Source organism: Sardina pilchardus, chromosome 9, assembly GCF_963854185.1.
Source record: "Sardina pilchardus chromosome 9, fSarPil1.1, whole genome shotgun sequence".
NCBI classification, from domain to species: domain Eukaryota; kingdom Metazoa; phylum Chordata; class Actinopteri; order Clupeiformes; family Clupeidae; genus Sardina; species Sardina pilchardus.
In genome coordinates this window covers 28,294,661-28,313,291 of record NC_085002.1, presented here as the reverse complement: position 1 = coordinate 28,313,291, position 18,631 = coordinate 28,294,661, and the positions used below count along the sequence as shown (strand labels likewise).

General features: G+C 47.1%; 1 protein-coding gene across 6 annotated transcripts in view; it reads right to left on the bottom strand.

Annotated features, from left to right (window-relative positions):
- itpr1b (inositol 1,4,5-trisphosphate receptor, type 1b) overlaps positions 1–18,631 on the bottom strand; it is a 123,985-nt gene that overhangs the window by 57,146 nt on the left and 48,208 nt on the right. For all 6 annotated transcript variants that reach the window (XM_062544560.1, XM_062544562.1, XM_062544563.1 and 3 more), the window contains 4 exons: positions 16,611–16,731; positions 16,039–16,223; positions 11,752–11,900; positions 8,353–8,464 (listed from right to left, as the gene is read on the bottom strand). In XM_062544560.1, the coding sequence (XP_062400544.1) occupies positions 8,353–8,464; positions 11,752–11,900; positions 16,039–16,223; positions 16,611–16,731 (567 nt within the window). The remainder of the gene's footprint in view (positions 1–8,352; positions 8,465–11,751; positions 11,901–16,038; positions 16,224–16,610; positions 16,732–18,631) is intronic.

Below are 18,631 nucleotides of genomic sequence, written 5' to 3'. Positions count from 1 at the left end.
CCAGGAACACACACACACACACACACACACACACACAGGCGCGCGCGTGCACACAGATAAAGGTCAGAATACGGCATCTGTGTGCAAAACTTTGGATGAATGTGGGCATGAGTAAGGGCAGGAAGGAAGAAGGGCCACAGAAAAGAGGTCAGCTGACTATTTAATTACAGAGCCACGGAGGGAGGCGAGGAGGGAGGGATGAGCGGAGTTGAGAGAGTGCACGGGAGAGAGAGTGCACAGGAGAGAGAGAGAGAGAGAAAGGTACAGTAAGCAGTGAGAGTTGAACTGTTTTTTTTATTCCTGTAGAATGAGCACGGGACGATGGTATGTCTGCAATGACCTACAGCCGTCTACTATGGCAAAGCGTCTACTACCACGAACAAGGAAACAAATGATTTCTACTGTCTGCAACGACCCATATTTGGCAGGCACGCGGGGGGTGGGGGGACGGTCACCCCCCCTACAAATATGGGTGTTGAACACACCTCTGCAGGGACTTCGGGCTCAGGTGGAGGGACCAGCTGATTGGAGATAAAAAAGGATCGAGGGTTAGTCAGCGGCGCAACTCATCAAGTCACACAAGTGTGAAACTTCCAACCCCCCCATCCCCACCACCCTCCAAAACACACACCCACACGACCACAACATAAAGTCGCCGGGAGCCTAACCTGCTCAGGGCGAAGACCTGGCACTTTTCCTGAGAACTTGCCTAGTGAGGGCTGATTGAGAAACCTGTCGTGTGCCTAAACACACAATACAAGCGCATGACTCTACAGGCCAGAGCCCACGAGGAACCACAGAAAGAGAGAGAGAGAGAGAGAGAGCATGTGTGTGTGTGTGTGTGTGTGCGCGAGCGTAACAAAACAGTGCACGGCGGTGGCCTGAGTGCTACTTCCAGGTCCATTCACAAACGATAGCAGCTCTGCCTTGTTAGCGCCAACAGAAAGCACTGATAGAGGGTTGCAATTGCATTGCATTGCATTGCATTCCTTCCAAAAACAATAATCGGCAAGACAGCTGCACAAAACATGCATATATGTACTGTATGTACTGGACACAACCTCACAACAGGAGCAATGCTAGCAACGGACAAAGGGCGCGACGGGGGCCGACTGACTGCCTGTATGCTGCGGCGGAAGCCGGCGGCGGTCAAGAGCGGTCCTCTGGAAGTGATGAGGTGGTGGAAAAAACAAACGCAAAGATCATACAAGCGACCGCAGAGCAAGGGAAGTGGCTATACACTGAGGTGTACTGTAGATGGAGATCTTGCGAGACTTACAGGACATCAGATAATGGGCAGGTAGCACGCGTGCGAGACACACACACACACACACATACAAACACACACACACGCACAGGCACACGCACACACACAATGCAATCTCGAGCCCTTGGCTGCTCGTGAGGCCATATTCACGACTGATTAATGAAGAGCAAAACACAGAAGCAGACTCAAATCCATGCAGGTGTATAAACACAGGTGTCGCCAAAAAAAACCCGAATCAGGCATGCCCTGACAGACAGAAGTTTGTTGAGTAAAGACAGGGACAAAAAATAAAGAAATAAAAACAAATGTGACACTCATTTCAACACAACACCGTGTGCTGTGGGGCGCTGAATAATTACTGTAAGAAAGACTTTGAAACTCCGATCGGTCACATCGCCATCACACAGGGCCTTGCAGAAGCGTCAGCTGCAGCTCCATACGAGAGGCGCAGCGCTCTTCTTTTGCAGCAGCAGCGGTAGTGCAGTAAAGCGGTGCTCGGTGGAGAAGCGCGCGCCCGGCCCCATGGGTTTAAAATTAACCCAATTACTGTGACGCACGACGTGTGTCTGAGTAATTGTGATACCAGGCAGGAATCTCCCCGTTTCAGCCTTCCTAATAAAAGTGCACACTGTAAATCTTCCACTGAACACACACACACACATACACACATTCACATCCTGCATTTAAAATTAGCACAACAAATCAATCCAAATTCGACACTTTGGTCTTCACTTCCTCATGCCTGGCTTCATCAGAACTGTGCACGTCTATGTCAGTTTCCAATTCACAGTCATTTCAGAGCCTCCTTCAGGGGCGTCTGCGCCCTTGCTGTTTGTCAGAGGCGGAATCTGTGTTTGATAAAGACCTGAGTGCAAAAGGTTTCACTTTGAATAAGGAGTACCAGCTGATACTGATTCCATGCATCACTTGACGCCACAGGTATGTCTGTACTCTTGTTGTTAGGCCAAGCTAGGTCACTGTTCATTCACTTGTATGCTACTGACATAGGGTGTCTCAGATGCACAGTCATAGGTCCCATCGCAATGCTTCCCGGCAAGGAGGGAATACAATTTCCTTAATAATAAACACGCCCACAGTGTGTGTGTGTGTGTGTGTGTGTGTGTGTGTGTGTGTGTGTGTGTAATCTGTGGAGGTAGATCAATCTCGCTATCTATACCAAGATCTATTCCATCAAGATTAAGATCATGTGCAGACCTCTGCTAGTGGGGCCAGTGCATTGTGCAATATGAATTTGCTCAACAGAAGAGTTCCCCCTCAGTAGTGAGGACATTGGGAAGATCACTGCATGCCGTCTCCCTTCCTCATGTTGACACCATCCCACGCTAGAAGCCCCTCGGGGACCAAAAGAGGGAGGGAGGCGGGATAGACAGAACGAGTCAGTGCAACAGAGAAAGAGAGAGAGGGAGGGAGGGAGAGAGAGAGAGAGAGAGAGATCATGTGGGAAGCTTCATGGCCTCTTTTCCTCGAGTCTGGCACTGTTACATCAGACTCCAGCCCCAGAAGGGAGGCTGCTGGCAGAGCTGAAACGGTTAACAGGTGCCGCTCTCCGTTGAGCTGTGGTCAGATGAAGAGCCCAAATACCACCACGACAACCCCATCTCTTAGCACCCCTACCCCACCCCCACCCCCACCCCCCCGAACCCGAGCTCCAGTCCCACGGCTGCACCCACGCCCCATTCGCTTGCTCCGGCAGAAGGTGCTGCCAGTATCTTTCTGTAAACAGCTCTGCCACACTTTTATTGGCAATTACTGCTGAAGGTCACACATCAGTGGAGAGTCTGAATTCCAGGGAAAAGGGGAAAAAAGAAAGAGAGAGAGAGAGAGAGAGGGGGGGGGGGGGGTAAAAAAAGGAAAAAGAAGAACAGCGTGCCTTATGTAACCGCTGCCTGAGAGATGGCGGGAGCCCAAGAATCGTGCTGCACGCAGGGAGGAGGGGAGGGAGGGGGGGAACTGGGACAGTGCCGCACGAGGGCCTGGGGAAATCACACAGCACCCCCTGCTGGAGGCTAGCGGTACTGCCGGCGAGGAGAAAGGGGGCAGTGAGGCTGACTTGACTCGAATCTCCATGCGGCTGAGGACAGCCGAGGACAGAGCGCTCAGACTGAACGACTGCAGCGCAGGAGAGAACCGGGGGAACGTGGAGAAAGCGAGAGAAAACCGGCAGAGGGAGAGTGGGAAGAGTGAAAGAACAGGTGACCAGCCAGAGAAGGGGGAGTGAGAGAGAAAGAGAGAGAGAGAGAAGGGGAGAGAGAGAGAGAGAGTAGCAGGGGAGTCCTGTGGTCTGTTCAGGGATAACCCCAGAGTGCTGAGCCCAAGAGAGTGAGAGGCTGTGCAGGCAGATGCAGGCAGCAGATCCCCCAGTGCTGTGCTGCAGCTCCAGCATGTCCCTTACATAAGCTGGCCATCGCGCCTCCGACCTCACGCCACGCTATCTCGCTCAGCGGGGCCTATTACATCACACAACAGGGCATTATCCCCATGCAACTTCACACACTCACACACACATACAGACGATGCGACACAAACACACAAACACTCACGCACAAAAAAACAACAACAACAAAGGCACAGAAGCCGACAAACTGCTCTTGATTGTAAACAACTCGTCTGCACACAGACACGCGAGCCTGCGCACATAAACAGAGCGCAAGCACGAGCGCCGGGGCGGTGTGGTGGTCGCCGGTATGTACATATGGTCCTGTCCAGTCCGGTCCTCTCACACACACACACACACACACACACACACACACACACACACACACACACACACACACACACACACACACACACACACACACACACACATACACACACACACACACACACACGCACACACACACACGCACACACGCACACACGAGCGGCCTTTCCTGGAGCTTTGCTCTAGCTCTGCTCTGCTCTGCTCTTATGTAACGGCAGCGCGCTCAGCAAAGGGGGAAGTGTGGGCTCTGCTTTCAGGCTGGAGGGTGTGAGAGTGTGTGTGTGAGAGAGTGTGTGTGGGCGCACGTGTGTGTGTGTGTGGGGGGGGGGGTGCTTGGACAGGGACTGGATCTGGTGTGAGTGTGTGTATTGGGTACAGTGTGTGCTGGTGGGGTGTGGGAGACTGGCTGAAGAGGGGATGTATATTTTGCACGGATCTCACACATTCTTTAGGCGCTGCATTAGAAGAGAGCAGGTCTGTCTGTCTGACTGACTGACTGACTGACTGATGGACAGTCATTGTGATTGGCTGGGCTGTGTTTTGATAGTTTGATTGTGTGTGTGTGTGTATGTGTGTGTGGAAGAGGGTTTGGTATGGGGATGTGAATGAACTTTCACTGGGATCTCACATGCCAGGAGGGAAGGCTACTGTAGGTCAGCACAAACAGATGAGAGACACACAGATGGGGAGTGTGTGTGTGTGTGTGGGGGGGGGGAGCAAGATGTTGGCATCTGCATTTTCAAATGCAAATAAATAGTCATCATTGTTTTGTGTCAGTGTGTGTGTATGTGTGTGTGTGTGTGTGTGTGTGTGTGTGTGTGTGTGTGTGTGTGTGTGTGTGTGTGTGTGTGGCAGGGAGGGAGGCAAACAGAGATAAGCGACAGAGAGAGCTCCTGGCAGAAACACACACAGCTGCAACTGTCACTGATGGAACAGAGGGGGGCCAAGGCATTGAGCACTCCACAGCCTCTGAGCTTGCCATAAGCACACTGTGGCTCCTGATTCAATAGAAAAATAATTTCTTATTATTTCAATAATAAAATTATTTATATCATTGTCATCATGATTGGTATTATTATTATTATCATTATTTAGTAGTATTAGTAGTTGCCCAAGACTACTACATGAATAACAGTTGCTACAACCTGACACAATCATCTCTGATTGTTTTGTACCAGGTTAATGTGTTTGTGCACTGTTCCTGCTGAAATAACTAAATTACAATCAGTTACTTAATTATGATCACTTAATACAATTGCAATCGTAGTATCATCATTATCATAGAATAATAATTAAGAGAAAAAACACTTTTCTGCATACAAATTCAAAAAGAGAACTATGCTTTGAGCTTCCAGTATATGCAAATGTAAACTTGAGTTGACATTGCTGGAGGAAGTAAAGTAGAGTGGACTGATGTGTAACCTTTGATAAGGGCCGATGGCTCAACCCCAGTGGCCCTGGTCTGACCCCGGGGGCCTCACAATGCATCCGACGCCACTGACAAGTGTGGAGCCGAGCGCGCACCAAACCACATCCTCCTCTCACAACACAAAGAGTGGAGTCGACACAGACAGACCAGGACGCCCACGCCACGCGCACAGGCATGTGTGCAAAACACACACACACACAAACACGCACACACACACACACACACACACACACACACACACACACACACACACACAAACACGCGCACTTGCATGCATGCGTCCACACACACACACACACACACATGCACATATAAACGCGGGGGGAATGGATCATGTTTCTTTCCTCGGAGATGTGCAGGAACGGGTGTTCTATTAATACACACACCTGCTTTCCAAATAGGGGCTCAGAGCCTGTGTGGGCTGCTTACACATCCAGGCAGAGATTTACCACCACCCCCCCGCTCCCCACACACACACACACACACACGCCCTCAATCGCCTCACAACCCCAAACTGAGGCCCCCTCGTCAGGCCGCCAAAACCCTGCGGGACTGTCCCAGACCAGCTGGACTCCAGGGGAATGACTTCCTGGAGCTGAAGATATGTACACTATTTGCAGCGCCGGTTTATTTTCTACGGTCGTGTGACACCATCTTCATGAAGAGATGTTGGATCTTTGTTTACAAAACTCCCAAACTTTTTGTTTTAACTCTAAACTCGATTTAGAGATTTTGAATGAATTTAATACACAAAGAAACTGGTAAGAGAAAATAACCAAGGCCACGTTAGGTAGCCACGTGATCTCACTTGAACATCTCAAATCGATCACCCAAAAAAGGACAGGAAAACACAACAACATGTTGGTTGCTCCATTTCCACAGCTCATTACCACATCGTGACCCCATGGCCAGAGTGACTTGTCAATGCGACTACACCCACTTTGTCCTTTTGCAGACCTGTTGACCCCACCTTCAGGATCTTACCACACATCTTACGCCATCAAAAATAACCCTGTAGTAGAGTAGAGTAGAGTAGAGGACTGCCTGGCTGGAGGCCAGCATCGGAAAATAGTTAAAAAAAAATAAATAATAAGAATAAAATAACATCACAGGCACTGCATCATTCTGGGTGTGGGCAGGAATGAAGCAGTTGGCTACTGGCCATTTTATACACCGCAGTGGAGGAACCTGATCACATGTGCAGAGCCTGGCAGCACAAGCATGTTAAGGCAGAACTGGAACGCAGCATGACTGTGGTGTGTGTGTGTGTGTGTGTGTGTGTGTGTTGGGAGGGGGGTTAGGGATGCCACACTGGTATAAGCACATGCCACACAGCAGCTAGCAGGAGTAAAACACTTGAGGGGTGACTGTGTGCAGTGAGTTTTCAGTAAGGGGGGGTGGGGGGGCAGACACAAATCACAATATAACTCAACCAAAAAGGCAGCAACAATGTCAACACCACCAACTACGACTACAAACTAGAGCAGGAAATCAACAAGTATGCTAGTTTGGAAAACGAAAACAACAACAACAATAGCAACAACAGATCTACAGGGGCGCCTGAGTCGCAAGCCAAAGCAACAAAAGGGATGGAAGAAAGAAAAGTCAACCTCAGCCACTTCCATCTCATCATCAAAGGTAATCAGCTGGAAGAGAAAGAGTAGAGGCAGAGTTAGTACGGGGGGAGGGGATGGGGGTTAAAGGTTAAAGGTTAAAGGTTAAAAGAGGATTCACAGGGTGGGGTTGAGGTGAGAAAAAAAACAAAACATCATCCCAACTCATAAACATTCCAAAATGTCCATTCGGTAGCATTAGTCCGTTAGTATCTGAAGCAAGGCTCAGTGTACAGTAGACATACTGTATAACGAAGCAGGCTTGAGGGTGGGGGTTAACATTACCATATTAGCTTGTGACTTGCATATTAGCATATTAGTGCTGGGAATTGTACACAAAGCCAATGAGAACAATCATTAATCCTGAAAATGAGTCTGCATTATTTGGCTAAAGTGCTAGATGGCTTGCTCCATCCCACAGTTGGTGATCATTTCCCAGTAGCCTGGTGGTGTAGGCACATAGGCATGTCAGAACAGTGAGTTCTCAAAGCCGCATGACAGTGCTTATTGAGCTCCTGAAGTTCAAGCAAGTGTGAGTCAGTTGAACGGAGAAGGTGTGGGGCTGTGTGTACTCGAGCGACAGGTGACTGATATCTCCTGGGTGTGTCGGTGTAGTAGAGTAATTGACAGTATTTGTTTTGGTTATCAGCAGGGCAAAGGTCAGTACAGTAGAAGTACAGTACAAGAACAAGAACGTGTGTGTGTGTGTGTGTGTGTGTGTGTGCACATCCTTCTTATCTCATATGTATGGTACGACATATTAACACGTGTTGCGTAATAAAGACATCTGCAATAGCACTGATAAAGTCATACAAGCGTATTTGTTTTTTATTTGTTGTTTTCTTTCGGCCACAGAGCGGTGGTGAGGAGCGAGTGTCCATGGCGGCGCCGGCAGGCTGTGTAAAAGAGCAGCTGATATGAGTGGACTGAGACTTTGTGGACGACCATCTGGAGGATGCAGGAGAAGAGAGCGAGAGAGAGAGAGAGATAGAGTGAGAGATACAGAGTGAGAGAGATACAGAGTGAGAGAAAGAGCGAGCGAGATAGCGAGAGAGAGAGAGAGAGAGAGAGAGAGAGAGAGAGAATCCATAACGCCTCTCTCCTACACTCTCTCTGAGCTCTGTGGTGCTGTAATGCTGAATAATCATCTAAACACACCTGCCTACGATGGGCAACCCTGAGAGTCCGTCAAAGCAGACACTGGCTGGCCAGAGACAAAGGAGAGAATAGACAGAGAGAGGGACTGAAGGAAAGACAGAGAGAGAGAGAGAGAGAGAGAGAGAGATAGAAGGAGAGATAGAAGTGAGCACTGAGGCGATACCTTCTCTCCATAGCCACGGTCTTTGGTCATCATCTCCCTGAGCGTCTGTAGCACTTTGATGCACAGACGCTCCTCATTCTCCTCCAGCAGCTGCTTGGTGTGCTTAATCAACCTGCAGAGGGAAGAGATTGAGACAGAGATAGAGAGATAGAGAGAGAGAGAGAGAGAGAGAGTGTGTGTGTGAGAGATAGAGAGACAGAGAGAGAGAGAGAGAGAGAGAGTGTGTGTGTGTGAGATAGAGAAAGAGAGAGAGAGAGGGGTGTGTGTGTGTGTTTGAGAGATAGAGAGAGAGAGAAAGAGAGAGAGAGAGAGAGAGGGGGGTGTGTGTGTGTGTGTGTGTGTGTGTGTGTGTGTGTGTGTGAGAGAGCAAGACAGAGAGAGCGCCAGAGACACAGGGAACACAGGAGAAAAGGGAGGGGGGACAAAGAGAGATGGTACAAAAAAAGAAAGAAAAACAAGATGAGGTGATGAACTGAGAAAAGAGAGTACAAAAAAAAAAATATATATATATATACACAACAATGGGGCTTAGTCAGCCACCCTTGAAAGTCACCTGGACAGACGTCAATTCACCTGCTTTCCAAGACAAGGGCACACTCACACACAGGCGTGAGTGAGTCAGAGTCGCACGAGAGAGGGCAGGTGAGTTATATGGGACAGCGTCGTGCTGTCCTCGTGAATGGGCCCTTAGTCACTTAGTGTGAGTGGGAGCGCCGGTCACATGCCACTGAGCATGGCGGAGCGCATTAATCCGTGGACCTGCACCTGCTGAGGCCTGGAGCCCCTGGGCAGGGCTGCGTGCTGCTCCCGGCTCACTAAAAGCCTCCAGGGCAGGGTGAGCACCGGTGCTCCAGCTAATCCTCACAGACACCTAGAGCACCTCACGCAGTTTACATGGCGATATACACCTGCCGTACACATTAGCATCTCTTTCAGCACATGCTTTTATCCACGGCAACTTTCAAGACACAATGCAGAGGAGACACTGCTTGGAGTAGTAAGACATGAACACTACAATACCACTACCAGAGGAAGACAGTGCAGACATTAAAAGTGTGAAAGCGCAGACGTAAATACATAAATGTTCTTCCTTAAAATACAGGGGCATAAGTATTTGGACTGCCATGTTAAATTCCCATTGAGGCAAGTAGATTTTTATTTTTAAAAAGGCCACTTATTTCATGGATCCAGGATACTATGCATCCTGATAAAGTCCCATAGTCTTTGGAATTAAAAAACACCCACATCATCACGTACCGTTTACTACCTAGAGATTGGCATCATGATTTTTTTTTTTCAGTTAGCCTATTTGCTGGTTTGATGCTCACTGAGCTCAATGCAAATCAAATCATTCTTAATGCAAATCAATCATTTTTAAATTGAATTTAACATAGGGGTGTAAATACTTATGCCCCCTGTATTCTAAGGAAGAACATTTATTTTTTTACGATACTTTTCTCCTTCACAAAGAAAATTGGGTAACACTTTACATTACAGATCAGTAATAAGTGGATAATGTTATGGTAATATATATGCAATTTTATGGTAATAATATTCTTAAACCACATATTACAAATAATGAATGTGTAATTTCTAGACAATTACTGTGTAATTACCATACAACAACAATGCAAATAACTTGGGTAAAATAAAATGGTAATAACTGCTGTAAATATGTACTTACCAAAGCAATACATATTTAGGATTTACTTATTGTGACATAATATTTCTGTAATTATACCAACATGATGGTGCTATGAAGGACTAAATTACATAGTGACTTTTAAGTGTTATGGCACAATTACACAATGGTAGAAGTTTTTGTGGTAGTTAGTTTGATGGTAAAATGTGACCTGTTATCTGTTATTATGATGAAATAAATAAGGTAATTTCACAATAACTATATGGTATCAGGGCTGTAAAATACTGTTTTGTCTTTTCGAAAGGATTTCAACAACTCCCCACCGTACAGAAAACCTTTCGAAAAGACAAAACAGTATTTTACAGCCCTGATACCATATAGTTATTGTGAAATTACCTTATTTATTTCATCATAATAACAGATAACAGGTCACATATTATGTCACAATAAGTAAATCGTATTGCTTCGGTAAGTACATATTTACAGCCGTAATTACCATTTTCTTTTACCCTTAGACCCACGTTATTTGCATTGTTGTTGTATGGTAATTGCACAGTAATTCCCTAGAAATTACGTAAGGGATAATCAACGACGCGCCGTGCGTTTATAGGAAAATAATGCACGTTCAAAGTGGTAATAAGGACTTGACGCCGCAGGCGGAGGGGACTTTACACTTCGATAAGTGCATTATTTTCCTATGAACGCACGGCGAGGAGTTGATTATCCCGCTTATACCACTGCTACTATCACTTTCGTTTATATATTGCCGCTGTCTTAAATACAACGTTGTTGTTTTTACCATTACATTGACATTGGCGAATTAATATTCAAGTGTAATAAGCCCAAAAGTAGGGAACTACTTCATAGCCGTGCGGTATATAGAAAAATAATGCACGTTCCAAACAGCGCATCACAATAGGAAATTTGACCAAGCAGTGGTATAAACATTAATTATTTGTAATATGTGGTTTAAAAATATTATTACCATTAATACCATACATACACATTACCATAACATTACCCACTTATTACCGATCTGTAATGTAAAGCGTTACCGAAAATGGATTGAGGATTTTTCCTTAAGATCAATCTCCAAAGGATGATTTTATATTCTATTCCTCTTTGTAGTCAACTTCAGCATGGGTTCAAAATACTTATTTTCCTCGCTGTACATCGTTCTAAAACAGATAATTCCGGTCCTTGCTTATGATTGGCTGAATCGTGTTCGATGCCATTGTAAAATCAAACACAAACATACACCTTGACCACATCTCGCTCCATAATGTGTTACCATAACTTACACAAAGGTTAGAGCAGCTGCATATTTAAGTTGCAGATAAAGGAAATATATCTCTTGGCAGAAGAATGATTATTTATGAATACATTGTTACATTTGTCATTGCTGAAATCTTGCCAGATATACAGTTTATACCGTTTTATAAAAGCAAGAAGCCACTTGAGTTCGTTGTTTACACTGATTTCAGAACAGCTAAGGGGGTTTTAGGCACGCCGCTTGCGTGTTGTGCCTAAAGGCGTTGTTAGGGAAGATGCACAAGTGGCGTGCCTAAAACCCCCCTTAGCTGTTCTGAAATCAGTGTAAACTATGGTCTCTTTGGGCTTATTGCTTAAGTTTATCTGTTTGAGAGAAAGCTGCGACGTTATTGTCGAATGGGACTATTGTGTATCTTTTTCCAGAGTGTGTTCCGTATAATAGCATAGTGGGAGTGGGGAGATTGGGGAACCATTGGGATTCTTACTTGGAGATGAAGCCTCCGCTCTCACACTTCTTGCGCGCCTCTGTGTTTTCGGGGAAAAGCAGCTCGGGCCGGTGAAGCACGTCCACCAGCACGGAGAGCTCGGCCTGCACCAGCGGCCGCAGACGGTCCTCCAGGGCGGACACAATGTCCTGGGTGGGGTGGGGTGGGGTGGGGTGGGGGCAGAATAGGTCAGATAAATGAGATGGTTGCTGTGTTTACTAAGTGTTTTATACATAAAAAACTACTTTCTCTTGGCTGTATTGATACCTTAAGTTGGTTGATTTCATGACACACAGAAAAAAATCTGACATTTTTTTAACAAATAAGCATCCTTGTAAACAAATTCCATGTCCAGGCCTGGAGTTTCATAATTTAGGTTGGGCATGTTTGGCGAGGGCCACATAACATGGCACCAAAGCCAACTAAGTTAACTATACAGTAGGCTACATAAAAATTATAATTGTATTTAGACATGTATCACTGTGTGAAACATTACAAAAACGTGCACCAAAACCCCCAGGCTCTTTTTCTGTATGAAAACACATCGAACAAGCCAGGCAGACAAGATAGAGCTTGCACCGGTGTACGTTACTTTAGCCCCAAATCACAAACAGGGGATTAGCTAAGGGCAGTGAACTAAATCTACTTGTCTACCTTTTTTCCCCATTTTTTTTTTCAAGTTCAAAGTTTGTCATGTACTCATAAATAAGCAAATATAAGTATTGAAAGTGTGTGTATTGGAAGTGTCCATTCAACTACAGAAATAATGAAAAAGAAATATAAATAAATAGATAGATATCTACACGTCTTGCCATGTCTTCTGCTGCTGAATATTGGACTTTTCTTGCTCGTCACTTTCTCCACTGCATCAAAGACAAAATTAATTTGGGATGTGAATGGTAAAGACTATTTTGACAGGCCATAGGCTACTAAAATCACTATTAGTCGGACAAGAAGAATATTGAAAGAAGGGGGCATCAAGGTCACAGTGGCTTGTGAATATCTGAAGGGGGCATCACAACCAATGCAGGGGACAACGGAATTCCAGCCCTGCCCATAATCCTACGCTTGCGGAGTAACATTCCAGTGAGTTGACGGTCATATTAAAAATGAAGAGACCACTGCAAAGGAAAATGTACAGTGGTCTCTTATTGTTTTCCAGAGATGTAGGCCTACAACATGTTAATTTGTAGGACAATTTATTCCCTACATTGGACTATTTGAACTTTCTGATACTACAAATGACCCTAGGCAGATGGGTCTGGCCCTTGAGTCGTGGATCTGTCTGAGGTTCCTTTCTATTTGTATCTCCAATTCTAGGGAGTTTTTCCTTGCCCCTGTTACTCATGGGCTCTCTTTCAATGTTTAACACGCTGTAAAGCGCCATCTTTTTACTTGTTCTAACAGATGATGTGAAGCACATTGAACTGCCTTGAACTGCGCTATTTATATAAATAAAATTGCCTTGCCTTGCCTTGCCTTGCATAGGCTATGCTAATATAAGCCCAGCAAAGTAAACAAAGTCCCGTCTCAATAAGTCGCCCGGCATGTCCGACTCCTCGCCGGGACACCGTGTGCCACCGCCCCGCGGGTCAGCACTCCGTGTCTGGGCGTCAGGGCTCACACACACACGGCAGCAGCAGCGGCTCAGCAGCGGCTCAGCACTCGGCGGCCGGGCGTCGGGGCTCACACACACACACACACGCACGGGCAGGGCAGTGAGCGGCGGCTGGGGAAGTGGCCTGCACGTGTGAAGAAGAGTACAGCGTGTTCTCACGGCGGCCCACGCACAGCCGTCGCCATGACCTCACCACTCAGGGCCTCGCGTCTCTATTGGATTTCTCTAATCCCGCCAACGAGGTCAGTCCTCACTCTCTCTCTCCCTCTCTCTCACACACACACACTACAAACACACTACAAACACATGACACACACTACACTCGCACGTGAAGGACTCCTGAAACCCCTGCTAACTTCTGTAGTAAGACCTTATTTCCAACAAGCCACTGCGGTTGTGTCAACATGGGAAATGAATTAGCGTAGTCCTCCAGGCAGTAGAGCACTCGCCGTGCTGCACAGCCCCTGCCGTTAGTGCGTACACATGACATGCTGAATGCCTATGCCCTGCCGTTAGTGCATACTGTACACATGACATGCTGAATGCCTATGCCCTGCCGTTAGTGCGTACACATTACATGCTGAATGCCTATGCACTAGGCACGGGCAGGCATGCCAAAAACAAGGTTTTGGATTTCATCAGCGCCTCAGAGAAGTATCTTTGCTCTGTGTGCACATACAATACATCTCTTATTGCAGCAATTTGCCCCTAACGCTCCAATAACTCCAGTTTAATTTGAACGTTTAAGAAGTAGTTCTACACACACACCACAAAACAAGCAGTGCTCTCAGAGCTCCACATGGACTGAGTGGGCGTGAGCAAGCGAGTGAGTGAACGTGTGTGTGTGTGTGTGTGTGTGTGTGTGTGTGTGTGTGTGTGTGTGTGTGTGTGTGTGTGTGTGTGTGTGTAATCCTAAGTCTGGCTGCCTTTGAGCTGGCCAGACTGGAGCTAATGGAGTTCACGCCAGGAGGCCTGTGGGGTGAGGTGTAGGCGTCTCTTCTGGAGAACTTGGCTGGAGAGCCAGGGGAAGCCTGCCTGAACTTCCTAACCCTGACTCCAGCCCAGCTGCGACTCCACCCATTGACTACAAGCTAGAGCAGAAACAGGCGTGGGGAGGGGGGGGGGGGGGGGGGGACTTGTGGTTAACCACAAAACACTCCTTCCCCCCAACCCCCACCCACTCGGTGCACACTTTCAAACACACAGATTACTCACAAGAAAGAAAACACACACACATACGTATACACACACACACACACACACACACACACACACACACACACACACACACACACACACACACACACACACACACACACACACACACACACACACACACACACACACACACACACACACACACACACACACACACACACACACACACACACACACACACACACACACACACACACACACACACACACACACACACCACCATGGCCACTAGCACAGCAGCCCAACCAAACAAAGCTGACACATGACTGACACATGACCCACATACCACTTCTCCCGAACCCCACACCCCTCAGGCCTTCTATTCCTCACGTACACACTCACTCACACACACACACACACACACGAGCAGACGCACACACACCCTCACACACATACACACATGCACACACGCAGACAGACACACACAAACAGACATACACATAAACAACGCACACGCCCATACATACACACACACACACACATACACACTCACAGCTGATGAAACATCTTTTTTTTTTTCTGCCCTATTTTCCCTAGAACTCTGAGGTCTTGCGTCTGTTTCGGGGAAGTGCTGTTTCAACGGCCCGTGACGCTGCAGTGGGAGGCCTGAGTGACGGAGGCCAGGCGTCTCTCCTCAGCCTCCACCAGTCACGTTCGCACCGTGACTCAGAGGCCCAGACCGTCTCCCCCGCCTCGGCCCGGCCTCCAGGCAACACTGAGACGGGAGGAGGCTGCTCCAAAGCCCTCGCATGGCCTAGCGTTTTATAGAGAGCTCCCAGGCTGGTGGTCCAAGGGGTTCTACAGAGGACATTTCGTCAGCGACCACAAAAGCCTACAGAGGAATGCTTCTTGAAGGGGGAAGTCCAGGATTTGTTTTTGTGTTACCCTGGGTCGAGTTTTTTTTAATCATTTTGGCATTGGCCCTGAATTCAGTTAGAATGTTAGAAGACAAAACAATGTGTCATGTGGCCTTCAATAGCGTGTGGGCGTTGTGTCACATCACAGTTAAGACATTCGAAACTGAAAACGAGGTAATCAAACTGATTTTGCAGTTAAGACATTCAAACTAGAAAAAAAGTAATCAAACTGATGTTTCAGTTAAGACATTCGAGCTAAAAACAAAGAAATCAAACTGATTTTGTGGCTTGTTATGATACGATAAGATGAGATATGATACAACTTTTTTCGTCAGTTTGTGCTGAAATTCTTTTTGCATCCCTGGGCAGCTCATTTAGATAGATAGATAGATATATACTTTATTGTCCCCATAGGGAAATTTGTCTTAGACTTCTCAAAGTATACAGTATGACCCTATTTAAGGATAGGAGGACAGAAACCGTACATACAAGTAAGACATATAGCATCAAAAGACCAACATGTGTACATGCCGGCATTGTGTGCCGTTAGGATGAAGAACTAGAACTCTTCGGAGAGCATTTGCCCTGACGCACCTGTAACCTCTCTATGATGTTCCTGTAGTCTCGTGACGTGGTCTGGGTGGAGTCGCGTCTGGTGGCGTTGCGTGTCGAGAGCCTCCAGTTCAGGATGGTCTTCTGCACAACGTTGTTGGATTTCACAAACAGGTTGTTCACCTGACTGTCAAGGTCCACGGGGATAGCGATGGCTCGGCTCTTGGCTGCAAATGAAAACTGGGTCACAAACAAGCTCAAAACACAAATGCTCTACTTTAATAAAAAACTTGGCTGAGGCCATATCCAGACGTAGCCAGGAATTTTTAAAAAAACGATATGTTTCCTCTTCGGATTTTAAAATAATTCTGTCCACACATCGCAATCCAAAACCTCCCTGTTCACATGCAAACACTTAAACGGAGATTTCAAAATCTCCACTTTGGTCGGAGTTTTTTTAAAAAAAATGCCTGTTTTTATGTGCATACAAAAATCTGTTTCTAAATATACCTACTGTATCTACTGTACGTGTGAATAAGGCCCTCACTGTGGGAAGGCTTTGGTTGTGCACCAGATGGAGTCAAGGTGTCCTGCGGTGCAGTGGGAGAGCTCACCTACGTCGGACAGCACTTTGATGCAACCTTCCACGGACGCCTTCTGGGTGGGCATCAGCCAGTTGCAGTGGTACACCCGGAAGACTCCTTGCAGGAGCTGAACGAAGACCGGCTGCCGGGTCTGAGGCGGAGCGAGAGAGCACGGAGGATGAGACGGTAGAAAAAAACAGGGAATATCAGAGTGCAAGGACATCTATACACAGATCAGGAAAACATGAAGAGACCACTGCACATTTTTTTTTATTTCCCCCCGATGTCATCCTACGATTGCTGAGTGACATTCAAATGAGTTGACGACGGTCATATTCAAATTTGCAGTGGTCTCTTACTTTTGAATGACTATCGATACTAAAAGATGCAAAAGAAGAAGGCAAATATCCACGCAGCACTCGTGTCTTTTTTGAACCCAAAAAGGTGATTTAATTGTACATTTGGAGCACTCTGTTGGTCTGCCAGACACGTCCAGGGAAGAAACAGGGGGAATGACTAACACGGTGGGATGCACATTCACCTATCACAAGGAGACGGAAGAAAACAAGCTAAAACATCCAACTGCAGACTGCTTCAAACTAACAAGCTAATCATAAGTCAAGCTAACACATGCTTATCATTCTGTAGATTTGTTCTGTCTATGGGGGGTTGTGCTTTTCTGTAAACTGTTGGGTACTTACCTCGGATCATATCTCTTAAGGAGAATCAAAACTGTAAAAAGTGTTTGCAGAACAGAATGTGATTTGTGTGAACTCACTCCGACTCCTATGGCACTGCCAAAAGAATGAGGAAGCGTGGCATACGTGTTCATCTATCACTCTCATTCACGGTCTTTTACACCATGTCTGAGATCCTATGTGACCGTGCTTTGAAGCCCTACTGTGATTAGGGTGATTTCCCATACAAAGGCCCCTATTGTTCAGGACCCGGTGGAGACCTTAGTGACTCTACACACCACCACAGACACAAAAAAACAGCAGGGAGGAGGGAGGAGGGAGGGAGGGGGGGCATTTAAAAGTTTCCTTCCTGGACACATATTCGATTAGCTATTTAGTTCAGTTTAGTGCGCCTGTGGGAGTAAGATGGTGAAGTGAGACAAGCCAAATGCGTTCTGACAGGCCAGCGGTCCTGAGACCAGCTCTCCCACACAGGCTCACTAAACGTGCATGCCGCACCACCGTACTGCTACCACCACAAACCAGGAGAACACCCTGTGCTGGATCCACAAACGAACAAATACCTCGTTTATTTTGCCCAAAATGGAGGCCTGTCTCAAAACAGAGAGAGAGAGGGGGAACAAGGGGACAAAAGAGGGAGAGAAAGAGATGAAATGAGAGGGACGAATGAAAAGAAATGAAGGAGCTTCTGGGAAATGGGGCTCTTCCTCTCAAGAGTCAGGACGCAGCTACCAGGAACACACGGCATCAGGAGCAGGAAGGGTAGGGAAGGGTCACCACCAAAGCATGTCGTAGCTACAGCTTATTGCTTGTGTGTGTGTGTGTGTGTGTGAGTGTGGTGATATTGTGCTGACGACACAGTCATAGTAGGTGGGTAATCTCAGCTGCCATCAGCACTGCTTTCTGAGGCATCGTCTGGCAAGTCCTGGCATAGGGAGGGCGGTGTGTGTGTGTGTGTGTGTGGGGGGGGGGGTTTGTGGTGGGTGGGTATTGCTCAAGGGGCCCAGGGAGAGGAGAAGTGGACTAATCTTCCAAGAAGTGCAACGGATGACCGACTGAGACAACCACACATAGGCGGGCACTCCGGACTGTGCTCAAACCCCCATGCCCTGCTGTTGCCGCAGCAACCGTGCCCGGGTACAGCTAAGGCTAGGCCCAGACATGAGGAGGTGAGAGTGCTACCAGGAACACGGTGTCACAAGGGCGAGCGAGCGCTTCCAAGGATTTCTAAAGACGTGAGGAATGTGTGTGTGTGGGGAGACTGTGAGGAAGTCCTTGTGAGAGTCAGACACACCCTGGGAGGCTAATGGGGAAGCGTCCTTCCCGTTACTTACATACATAAGATGAGCCACC